Source organism: Callospermophilus lateralis, chromosome 7, assembly GCF_048772815.1.
Source record: "Callospermophilus lateralis isolate mCalLat2 chromosome 7, mCalLat2.hap1, whole genome shotgun sequence".
Classification (NCBI taxonomy): domain Eukaryota; kingdom Metazoa; phylum Chordata; class Mammalia; order Rodentia; family Sciuridae; genus Callospermophilus; species Callospermophilus lateralis.
Window position 1 is genome coordinate 47,239,623 of NC_135311.1, and position 12,707 is coordinate 47,252,329.

Genomic DNA, 12,707 nt, shown 5'->3' on the forward strand with positions numbered 1-12,707 from the left:
GCAACTTTGGAAATAGATTGCCATCACTGGATTTATTTAATTTTTTAAATAAAAAAATGTTAAGTTTGATTCATACACCTTGTTTTTCAAGATTTTCAATTAGAATTATGTCAATAAAATCATATGAGTTGGCCAACATGATTGTTGACACTAAGAATTGAAAGAGTAAACATCAGGCAAAATATAACTAACAATTTGCACAACATGTTTGAGAGATGCTTTGTTCTTTAGAACTCTAGAGCCCCGGCTAGTTGATCGCACTTCAGCACTCATTGCAAATCATTGCAAATCTTCTTTTCAGGCCTTTCACACTTTTAAAAACTTTTGAGATGCTCTGGTGCTTTGGTGATTCTTCGGGTTTACCTGGTTCTGGGCTTAAAGATTTGAATATCAGGGTGGGTTCTGTTTTTATCTTATAAGGATGTGTTTGATTAGAATTTCTGAGAGTGTCTGAATATTTTTTCTGAATATCAAAGTGTTTTTGTGCCTGTTTCTCTTTCGCAGACCAGCAAAGCATGGTAAGGGTCTGAGACCAGAGTTGAGCTTCACACTCTGGCCTCAGAGCTCTCCCTGTCAGTTGCTCTTCACTTCTGCGCCCCCTTCCTCTCCAGAGGTAAACAGCCTCTGCGCTGGAAAGGACTGGCACAAATTCCTTTCTGCTTCGGGAGAAAGTACTCAGAGCGCATGCTCTTCTGATAGTGAGTCTGTAGCGCCATTTTCGTTTGAAAAGGACTGTCCACTAATTAGGCACGTTCATTGGATACTCAGCATTAAAGTTGTTCAAACAGTTTGAACAGTCTCGCAGGATCAAGTCAAGGGCGTCTTTGGGAGGAACCCTCCCCTCTCCGCAGCGCTTTAGCTGAGAATTTCTTTAGTGTTAATTTCTCTTGTGGACGAGTCCCTTTCCCCTCCTCTTCCTCCGCCCAGACTGGCCAAAGCTGTAATTCCTCTCCCCCTCCCGGACCAGAGCAATACAAAGATTTAGCTTTTGTGATGATTTTGTGCTCATAGTGGCGCCCCAAGTAAGAGGACGTGGAGAACCGGATGGGAATGTTCCCCCCCCCCCCCCCAGTGAGAACAAAGCACAAGTTATATCAAAGTCAAGTATGTGTAAAGGAAGCGCTAGGAGATAGGGCTTCTTTTTGATTTGCTTTTTTATAAAGACGCAGACCCCTCAGTGTTGTGGATGGGGGTTGGTCGGAAGGTCAGCTAGAGGTAAGGTAGATGGTAGAGAAGATCTGGGCTTTAAGTGTGTGTGTGTGTGTGTGTGTGTGTGTGTGTGTGTGTGTAAGCGCGCGCATGCAAGAGTTTAAAAGAACATGGGTGAGGAAAAGGAGAATGAAAGAAACAGGAAAATCTGCAGTGGAGAAGACAGTGGGTGCAGAAAAGGATAGGAGGCCAAGTCATCCTTGCCTTGAGGCCGCAAAAGCGCCCTTGGTGACATCCACTCTCAAATCCCACCGTTTCATTCATAAGTTTCAGGCCTGGAGGCCCCGCCCGGCTCTCCTGAGCCGAGGGCTCAGTTTCCTGTACAGCAATTGGTGTACGGCAACAAAGCCTTAGCAACTGGCTCCTAGTGACCCGCAAGGCGCCTGGTAACAGGAGCGCAGGGCCGGCTCCGAGTAAGGAGCGGAGCTGTCCCTTTAAGGGATGGCCGCGGAGCCGTGAAAGTGGAGGGGGCTGAAGGAGGGCGGGGAGGAAGGTCTGGGGGCGGGCCGAGGGGGAGGAAGAGTTGCTGCTGAAAGGAGGTGGCAAAGGAGGAGCCGGAGCAGCTGCTGCCAGCCCGCGGGCACCGGAGTCCTGCCCGCTGCCGCACGAGTAGCCACGGGCGCGATCCTGGCCAGACGTCTCCTCCTCCATGATCACTTTGGGAGCCGGGGGAAGACTTTGCCCGGCCGTGAGAGCTGGTCTGCGTTTCCCAGGCGCGGCGGCGGAGCAGCAGCAGCAGCAGGACCCGAATCGGAGCGGCCACAGCCCGGGGCGTGTGCGCCCCGCGTGGAGCGGGCTCGGGTTCCCCACGGAATGTCCCCGGGGCGCCCGGCGCGCTGACCCCGCAGCCACCTCCGCTTTTGGCGCCTGCTGCCTCCCTCGGGCAGGCTCGGTGTTCGGGACTGCGAGCTTCCCGGCTCCTGGGCAGTGGGGAAGCCCCCGGGGGCGGGTGACCTCAGCTGGCCACGACCCAGCCCTCCCCCGAGCGTATCTCGCTTAAGATGGCAGCGGAGTCAGGGGAACTAATCGGGGCTTGCGAGTTCATGAAAGGTGAGGAGCAGTCGTCCCGCATCCTTCAACCCTTCCACCCCCCCCCCCAACTCTTCACTTCTTGCTCCTTTGTCCCAACCCCTGTCCAGGGCTTCTCCCGGGCCCCTCAGTGCCCTGCAGCTGTTGCGCGCGCTATGGTCCCCGCTTGCTACTCTGCTTTCCCCGAGGACCCCTTGCTTCCGGCTTCTCTTTCTTGCGTCCCTCGTTCCCTGCAGCTCCCTGGTAATGGGACAGCGCCGGCTTCTGCCGGGTCTTTTCCACTTAGCAGCTGGGGGGGAACTTGCTCCAGTGAATCCTTTCGGTTGCCTTTACCGGGCCATGGCTGGCCTCCGTTTTTGGGACACCCCCAACCACACCCCCGATCTCTCCTGTCTTCCTCTTCTTGAAGTGCAGAACTGCAGGGAAGAGGCTCTCTTCTCTTCCCCTTACGCAGCTGCTGAGGTCTGAAGATTTCGGAACCAAACTTGCATCTCCAGTTTTGCGGGTACCCGCAGCTCCTGTCAACACCCGCAGGCCTGAAATAAGGGGGGTGCGGCGCGCTCTGCCCCTGGCTGAGGTTCTCCATCAGGTCCTCTTCTTGCCTTTCTTAACTATTATGCTATTGGGTCTGTGTCTGCTTTCTGGGAGAGATCAGGTTTCTGCAAGAATCCCACGTGTTAATGGGGTCTTTAAATTATGTGTAGCAGTTGTTATTTTTGAACTTTTGTGTATTATCACCACCCTTCAACTCACTTTCTTACTTCTCATATGTTTTCTTCTTTTAAACTTGTCTTTCAGATCGATTATATTTTGCTACTTTAAGGAATAGACCAAAAAGCACAGTAAATACCCACTATTTCTCCATCGATGAGGAGCTGGTCTATGAAAAGTAAGTTTCTATTGTTTTCCCCCACCTTTACCCCTTTCAACAGTTTAGCTCGTTGGCTCTTAGATAATGAGACACTATGCACATTTATGGCAGTTTTATTCACTTCTTCCCTAATGGTGCAGGTAACAATATCAGGGTTTTTCTTTTCTTTTTTTGGCTCAGTCTTGGGGAAGAATTACAGGGAAAAGTAACATTTGAACTTGTTCACATCTCAGTCCTTTTTAGACTTCTGTGTATATTAATTCTTTCTACCCACACAACAAACAACCACTATAGATTCTTGACACTGCCCAGGTAGGACCAGAAAGTCACATGCTCTATCCTTGACAGACTTTATAATTGGCCTGTGAATCAGTTGCCAAGTATTTATGGAGCACCCACAGGGTACAGGGCAGTTTGCATATTGTGCTTAAGCTTTGCAGTTTACAAGGTTTCTGTGAACTGTAAGTGGTTTTGTTTGTGTAGCTTGTTTTCAGAAAGTGGGACAACATGAACTGCAGGGAGTTGTATCCAAGTTCTAATGAGATTTTACCTGTATGACGGATTACTGATTGAGTTATTTTACTTAGGTTCCCTGAACTTCATGGTATTATTTTCTTTGCCTTTGAGGAAGGTTGTATAGAAGTGTTCTTTTACTTTCTTTGGTTACTTTTCATCCGTGGGTTAGGATTTGAAGAGTATAAGAATAGGAAACTGTCTTCTGTGACCATTGGTCTACAGAAAAAGATATTTTAATGTTTTAGGCTTAGTAAAAAATTAATTGAAAGGAGATAAATATTCAATAAAAGCAGTAGGCAATAAGGAATAAGAAGGCTGAATTGACTTGGTTAGGTACTTTTATTAAAAGTATCAGTATATCATCAGAGGAGCCTATTGTATTCTAATTTAAACACTGAATTTCACTTTTTTGTTATCTTAACTGAATGTGCACTTGAATGAACATAGTTAAATGAGCCATAATAAGCTTCCTAGGACTTGTCTATTAAAAAAGATATTGGCAGTTCTGCCTCAGGATTTTTGGGTACCAGCAGAATGAGTGTTCTGGACCTTCAAGAGCTATCTTTTATTTGAGGGAAAACAGTCTTTAATTGTCACTTTGTCATAGGGGTTCTTGAAACTGATGTCTTCAGGACATTTCTCTTAGTGGTGCTGGGAGGAGGATGCTTCTTGAATGGCTGAAGTGAGAGTGGGAATGAAAGAGCCCTTTGCTATGGCTCATGAATGCCCAGAGTTGCTGAGGCAGAGAGGTTGAATCCCTGGTGTCAAATTACAGCTCTGCTCCTAGACAGCATGGAGTTCTGCACAGCCTTCTCCCTGACCCTGTGTACCTGGATGATGTCACTGCCAGCAATGTTTACTTAGTGGTCACTCGGTTGTTGGGCATTGTATAGCTTTTCTTTTGTGAGTTTAGGGGTTAGGGACCTCTTGTGAATCTGAGGGTAGGGACTTTGTATGTTCCACTATGTTCAGTTCTGCAATCACTAACGTGCCAGAGGTTGTTAATATGTCATTGAACAAGCTCCAGTCATTGAAGTCTGAGTCACTTCTCTTGGGATTGCTAGGCGGTGGATCTAGCAGAAAATTACACTTGCCAACTAAATGCAGTGTAAAATGGCTTTTGGATTCTAATGTTGATAGATGAAGACAATTTTTTTTTTGTGATTTTAATGTTGGTGTTTTATAATAGGGCTAGCTACAAATTATATTCCTTTTTGTATCTATTTTATCTTTTTTTTCTTTTATCTTGTAAGGAAAGACTTGCTAGAGAGGCTATTTTGTGAGTTTGGATATCATTTGAAATGATGAGGACCCAGTCTGACAGAGAGTGTACTTGTCCTAGTCTGGACTTGCTCTCTCTTGTCACAGCAGTGGCTGTGGTTCTGATCATCCACAACCCATCTTTATCATTATTCCAACATATTATACTGTGCAAGGTGGTGCAGAGAGCAAAACAAGGATGAATGCACATGTTACCTTCAAGGAGCTCCAAGCCAAGAGGCGAGTAATAGGACTATAGTTAGAGGTACAGGAAAGAAAACTGCCCTGAGAGAGATAACCCCCAGGCTAGGAGGCATTCACAGGAAGGTGGGTGCATTTGGTGGAGGGGTTCAGAAAAGACTTTATGGTGGAGTAAAGGCTGGCTTAGAGGATGGACAGTGTTTTAACAGGCAGGAACATGAGAAGAGAAAGAGGAGAGCATGCAAGGATGAGGAGGGAGACTCAGGTCGTGTGCTCTGGGGAACAGTCTGTCCTCTGCTTTGCCTAGTGTGTATACAGGTCACATGGGGAGATGTGGAATATGAAACTGAGAGGTCAGTTGGGGACAGCTTGAATGTCTGGATGAGGAACCCTGGTGGAATACCATGGGACTCTCCTAAGAATTTTGGGCAGGTATGGTATGACTGGATTCCTAAATAATAGCAAACATTTACTGAGTTTTTAAAAGTGTGCCAGATGCTGTTTTAGGTGCTCCACAACTATTAATTCATTTTGTTTTCACAACAATTTTATGAGGCAGGTGCTGTTGCCATCCTGTTGTACATTGATGAGAATAAAGGACAGAGAAGTTAGGTAACTTGCCCAAGGTTACAGAAGTAGCAGAGCTGGTATTTGAATCAAAACCATATAGTTCCAGAGGACACATCTTCTCTCAAACAATTGATATGACAGCATCATTTAAGACAGATTAGAGAGGAAGTAAGAGCCCACATGGAAAAATTCTGGGATTATCCAAGGTGAAGAAACAAGTGCTTAAAATTAAGATGGTGACAGTGAGGATGGAAAGAAGGGATCGGAACCATGTGACTTGGCAATATATTAGGTGGGCAGATTGGTGGAATGCTGAGGAAAAAGAGTCAAAGAAGTTTTTAAGAGCCTGGGTGGTGAGCCTGCAGGTACCACTAACTGAAACAAGAAGTAGGACAGCTTTGGTGAGACAATCAAGCATTCCATCTTGGTCAGATGGAATTGAAGAAATTTTAAGGAATAGTCACATCACCATTGAATATGGCATACATTTGAAGTATTTAAATTTGGGAGTTTCAAACTTGAGATGATAAAATCGTAAGAATGATGCAGTTTCTGGGGAGGGAAGGAAGATATCAAGGTCTGTATTGCACAGGTAGAGCAAGGGAAGGAACTGGAAATAAGCAGCCAAGAGAGGTGGAAAACTCTGAAGGAGAGAGGGAGAAAGGAGAGAGGTACAGACTCAGTGGAATCTATTCCTTAAGCTCTTCTCTCTGGAAGTGTGGACTGGGAGAGACTGTAAGCCTCTGGAAGGACATGTAGCAACATGGGTTCTGTCTGTGGAGAAAGTCCTGTGGGGGAGAGAGGTCTTGGTGGTCACATCATGATGTGTGTGTCCCTAAGGTAAGGAGTCTGTTTATATGCACTAAAACACAGAGCCTCATATAGTTCTATAAGTCTGTAATTATTTGCTGAAAGTTTCAAAAAAATGCTGCCTTTTTGGCTAAATTATCGTCTTAGAAACTATTAAGTGGGCTCTTTACATATTTAGGCTGCATTTGCTCTGGACATAGCTGTGTTTCGTGCAGATGTTTATTTAGTTATAAAGGAATGATAGCACTCTAATTGACATGGCAACCTTCTAAGAAGCCAGTAGAGTAACTAACAAAGCAGCCTCATGAGGAAAGGCTATTAGAATGAAAGTTTTAATTTTCTGCTTGATTTTAAACAGGATTTACCTCATTGTTATAAAAGTTTTAATAAAATGTGGATAAAGAAAAAATCATATTTTGTCCCCAGGTTATGCTTTCACAAGTCAAAGTTAAAACAGTATAGGTTAACAAACTTTGGTACAAAAATAGTTCCATAAAAAGAGACTCTTTCAAAGAAGATTTATCTGTGTTTGATTAAGCTACAAAAAATGCACAACTCTTCAGAGAGGCTAAATCTTTGGTGTTGGAATTGGGCCCTGTAATCCAAATACAGGCTTACTTTTAATGATGTGGCTCACTTTATTTTTTATTTTGGCCCAAGAATTATTGAAATTAAATATGTTAACTGTTATAACATTTGTGTAACCCTCCTTATGGTCATCTCTGGTGTGGGGTAGGTTTAATGGCGTGGAAAGCCAGTTTGCTATGAAGGGTAGGGACTGGGGTCATCATTTTCAGCCTTGTCCATTTCATTTCTTCTCTCTCTGGGTTTACAAAGGAAAGGAATTCAAAGTGCAGAAAAGAACTCTTCATGGAGCTACTCTGGGAACTGGATTTTAAGGAGTTTCTAAAGTGACTCCAAGAAATTCACCAAGAATTGTAGTATGTCAAGAATGAACAACTTCTGATGAGGACTAAATAGATAAATGAAAGATTTAAATAATCAGTTTTCATTTAAACTTTATTAAAGCAGTCTGGTATAACTATATCCAAAAATCTTTTTTTTTTTTTTTTTTTTTTTTGTAATAGGGATTGAACCCAGGGGTGCTTAACCACTGTTCCACATCCACAGCCCTTTTAATATTTTATTTTGAGACAGGGTCTTGCCAAGTTGCTTAGGACCTTACTAAGTTGCTGAGGCTGGCCTTGAACTCGTGATTCTCCTGCTTTAATCTTCTGGGATTATAGGCATGCACCATGTGCGTGGCCATCCAGGGATTTTTGGATAAATAATTAAAAACAATTTCTTCCTTCCTTTCTTTTTCTTTTCTTTTTTTTTTTTACTTTCTTTCTTTTTGGTACCAGGGATTGAATCCATGGTCAATTAACCACTGAGCCACAGTTTCAGCCCTTTTTATTTTTTAAAAAAATTTTGAGATAGGGTCTTGCTGAGTTGCTTAGGGCATTGCTAAGTTGCTGAGGCTGGCTTTGAACTTGTAGTCATTCTACCTCAGCCTCCCGATCTGCTGGGATTATAAGTTTGTGCCTCAGCACCTGGCTAAGAATGATTTCTTTTATCTCATCCGTTGCATAGGTTTGAGTTAAAATGTGATTACAAGGCATCTTTGAGTAAAGTATAGGAAAACTTCTCTTACCTGGAAATACTCGTAGGAATGAGTATTTAGGTTATATGTAAGTGAGAAGAGAACTGTCTGGTTTTTCCATTTTAATTTAAAGTTTAACAGGTAGCAGGACAATCTAATGGGAAGTTGGATGTCATTGAAGTTCATGCACACATCACATACATGATCTTATAGAGATGTAGGATCATCATTTATTACCTCAGTTCTTATTATGAATTGCTGTGATATAGGAAGAAGGGGAGATTTGGTTGGATTCAGGACAAATTTCACCCTGGGTACTGTTTCAGCCAGGTACTGTTATCATCACCTCTTTACAAATGAGCAAACTGAGGCCCAGAGAGAGTAAGTCTCTTTTCCAATCACTGAGGTAGTAAGTGGCAGAGCTGGAGTTCAGTCTACAGGATGACTGCCCTGGAGTCCATGTTCATAGGCTTCCAGCATGTTCCCAGCTGTCCTGCACCTTCCTTCCTTCCTTCTTTCCATCCTAACCTTATAAAAGTAACCAGGCTGAGGAAGCATGACTACAAGTTCAAAGCCAGCCTCAGCAACTTAGCAATGCCCTAAGCAATACCCTAATTTGGGTGATGATAGCTTTAGAGAGAAGTGTGCCCCTGACAGCATGTGCACAAGCTATATCTCAGTCATTCCCAAGATACATCTTGGTAATTAAAAGTTTTTTTTTTGTTTGTAATTCCTTTTTTGTACATATAATTTTGTTTTTTTCTCCTTTCAGTGCACTGCCAAGAAGAGAGGGGAAAAAAATTGAGTTAGTTATTATTGAATAATAGCAGAACATGTGAAAACAAAAGAAGCCCAGTTTTATAAGCCTGGTAGATCTGCTTTTGTAGGCTATCTGGTGATCTGTTCTTGCTTCTTAACTGGTGTAACTGAAGATATAAGGATTCCTCCTAAGAGTCTAGAAAACTGGTTTTTAAAAGATGATAGGTTTGTACTATCTTCCTTTCTTCCATCCTCACCTTATAAAATTAACCCACTATTGTTCAGGCCTACTTTTTGTATCTTCTATTCTTAATAACTGAGTTTTAGGCATGTACTTGTGTATGCATATACCTATTTATATATTCATTCTGTTAGAGATCGAACCCAGGGTCTTGTGTATTTTAGGCAAGCACTCTACCACTGAACTATATCCCTAACCCTCAATTCTTTTTTTTTTTTTTGAATTTTTAAATATTTATTTATTTTTTTTAGTTTTCGGTGGACACAACATTTTTTTTTTTTTTATGTGTTGCTGAGGATAGAACCCAGTGCCCCGCACATACCAGGGGAGCACGCTACCGCTTGAGCCACATCCCCAGCCCCCCCTTTTTTTTTTTAAATATATTTTTAGTTGTTGATGGACCTTTATTTTATTTATTTTTATGTGGTGATGAGAATCGAAACCAGTGCCTTACACATGCTAGGCAGGCGCTCTGTCACCGTGCTATAACCCCAGCCCTCAATTCTTAATTCTATGGTCCACTAGAGGGAAGTTTTATTTTCTAGATATTGATTTATTTAAATATAATAATATTGATTTATTTTAATAATCTCTGTGTTGACCTCTTGGGCATTCATGATATGTAGTCAGTCTGTAATCTTCATAATGATAAACTGTTCAGTTTTTTCAGCCAGAGAGAGTGATCCAAGTGGGCTGCACCAGCCCAATGGGAGCTGTCTGCCTCCAAGTGCTTTCTGTGCCAGGTCACCACAGGGCGGCTTCATTATTTTGTTTGAAGTAGATTCCTAAGACATCAGATGTTCTCATTTGTAAGTTCATAAACACATTCCTAAGGCCAAAGTAAATGACTTTTACTTAGCCACAGCTCAAAACACCTTTGTGTTAAAAAAGGAAAAAAAGAAAAGACTCAACATATTTTTATGGGACAAATACAGCATTGAAACTTGTGATTGAAAATTGGCATACACAAAACTAATATTTAGATGGGATAGATTTTCATGCAGAACAGTGTTTAGCTTTGGAGATGCACGTGTAAATAAAGCAGGAAGTAGACATGCAGACTGTAGAGCAATATATGCCCAGAGCTGTAGATATATATGTTAGGAGTCCAAGAAAGGAAGACCTGGGCATTAAAGATTCCACATAGTGGTGTTTGAATCAGTGGTTCAAGGGTGTATAAAAAGCCAAGAGGACATTTTATGATCTCTGTGAGGACCAGTAGGACCAGTTTCTGCTCACTATTGTATCCATTTGCCTAGCACAGTGCTAACCATAGACGATGGTGCTCAAGAAATTCAAGTGAGTGAAGGATTATGAAAGGAAGGAAAGGAAAGGAAAGAAGAGCTTTCAGGCAGAGTCATGAGAAAAGATATAAGAATGTGTGTTTGGAAATAGCAAGATTCTGTTAGGTGAGGTGTATTATTTAAATAGAGAGAAGTTGCAGGTTAAGGATGGGCTGGATCGAGGGGAACCCTTTGGGTATCAGTCAGTTCTGCTTACATATGAGTGGCAGGGACTGATCAGGGCTCTGCATGGGACCAGTACTGCCATTGCTGGCCTGTGGTTGTCAGTGAGGCTGTGGCAGGATTGGAGATTGGTTGTTGCAATAAGAACAGAAAGACCACATGGGGAGAGAAGCTAGAAACCATAGATTGATTAGATTTAGGACTGACTAGATGAGGGTGGGAAGGAGGAAGTGGAGGTGAGTGTAAAGTTTTTGGCTTGTGTGCTGGGGAGAAAGTGACAGGTTTAAGTAGGTGAAGTATAAATCAGGAAGAGGAACTATACCTATTTGCTCTTCTGTTTTGTTGGATGGGAAACAGGAAGTCAAAAGTGGGGGTCATTATAATAATGAAGTCTTTATCTTTTGTAATTTTTTAAAGAGTATATTCTTTATTTTATACAGTTTATTATTATTATTTTTTATATATTTTTATGTGGTGCTGAGGATCGAACCCAGTTCCTCACACATGCAAGGTGAGTGCTCTGCCACTGAGCCACAATCCCAGCCCCTCTTTTGTGATCTTTAAGTAGCAAATAAACAATGCCTGCCTTGGATATTTAGATATTTACTTATTTAAAATCTGGAGAGGTAGACAGGATGGCTGACCTCAAGTTCCTTTCTGGCTTGTTGATTAATTGGGCTTTCTACACTTAATTGTGGAATCCATTTTTTTAAATAAATTTTTTTGTAAGTTTTTAGTTTCAATTTACTTAAATAATTTTTTTTTTCTTTTGTTTAACCAAAACTTTCAGGACCACCAAAGAATTATATGTTGAATAAGATCCATCAAAAATATTGCTCTATTTGTAGAAAGTATGTAATATTTCTAATCCTTGAGAATTTAGAAACATCTGTTAAATGTTCATATTTATTTATAAATGGAATTCCTTTATAAGAAAAGTTTGTGTGAATGTTTTTTAAATAAAATGATTCTTTTTTATTAATTTATTAATTTTATCTTAACCATGTTCACATCCTACTGATGAATCAAAGAATTTGCATCCAAGAATTTGCCAGTTTGGGCTTCTTTTGTTATTAATTTTCTTTTGGAACCAGAAAAGGTGATTTGTTTCAAATTTGGTCTTCTTGATCAATATGTTCTAGTAAAACACTTATTTACCTTTGCCTGGAATGTGATTTCAACAAGCCAACTTCTACAGATGGAATTGATATTACTTTTTTTTTTTTTGGTGGTGTTGGGAATCAAACTTGGAGCCTCAGGAATGCTAAGGCAAGTGCTCTATCACTGAGCTCATACCCAGCCTTGAAAATTACATTTGAAGTTTGAGAGCTTTAGACCTTTCTAAAGTGAATATTTTTTTTCCCTTCTATTTAAAAAAATTTTTTTGTAGTTGTATATGGACAGCAGGGCTTTATTTTATTTGTTTATATTTTTATGTGGTGCTGAGGATTGAACCCAGTGCCTCATGCATGTTAGGCAAGTGATCTGCCATTGTGCTACAGCCCCAGCCCCTGTTTTATCCTTCTTAAAGAATTTACCTGTCATGATTTAGTTGTCTTTTCTGTATTATTCAGACTCTATCATTAAGAATACATTGACTAACCAATTTCATTGTAATTCAGTTTTAGGGGTTTCAAAGGAATAAAGGGCTCTTTGCTGATATGCCAGATGGCTCCAGTTTACTAAACATCTTGTCTCTCTTAATGGTTTTAATCTATTTGGTCAGTTTTTATTGATGATTTACTTCTATGAGTTCAGCACTCTGTTGGTGCTGCTTACTGTTGAGTTAGCTTTCTACGTAGCTTTGAACGTCCCAGCCACTATCCTCTGTTTCCACTCTGTGATCTGCTGATGATTCTCACACACCATAGGTGTAGAAACCAGATATCATTTTATTAACATTGGGTATGAAATAAGACTAAATACACTGAGACTGGCACTTGCTTAAAAACATAGCTAAAGGGCATGCATGTTTTGTGTAGCTGGTTTTAGAGAAAACAATCCCACTTTGTTTTTGACCTACTTATGATTCAAATTCACTTATAGTTCAGATTAGTGAGATTTCTAAATTGGGATCCTTGAATAACTGATTTCTTATTTTATACATTTCTCCATGTTTTAAGGGAGTATGGAATCAATACAGCATCTTCATTAGTCCCAGTAGTCAAATTA

The 12,707-nt window shown here is 41.3% G+C and overlaps 1 protein-coding gene across 3 annotated transcripts in view; it reads left to right on the forward strand.

The window, feature by feature from the left end:
* Positions 1 to 1,758: 1,758 nt before the first annotated feature.
* Positions 1,759 to 12,707, forward strand: part of Cdc14a (cell division cycle 14A) — a 165,785-nt gene continuing 154,836 nt past the window's right edge. For all 3 annotated transcript variants that reach the window (XM_076861692.1, XM_076861689.1, XM_076861690.1), the window contains exons 1-2: positions 1,759 to 2,259; positions 3,037 to 3,127. In XM_076861692.1, coding sequence (XP_076717807.1) covers positions 2,211 to 2,259; positions 3,037 to 3,127 — 140 coding nt within the window. In that variant the 5' untranslated portion in view covers positions 1,759 to 2,210. The remainder of the gene's footprint in view (positions 2,260 to 3,036; positions 3,128 to 12,707) is intronic.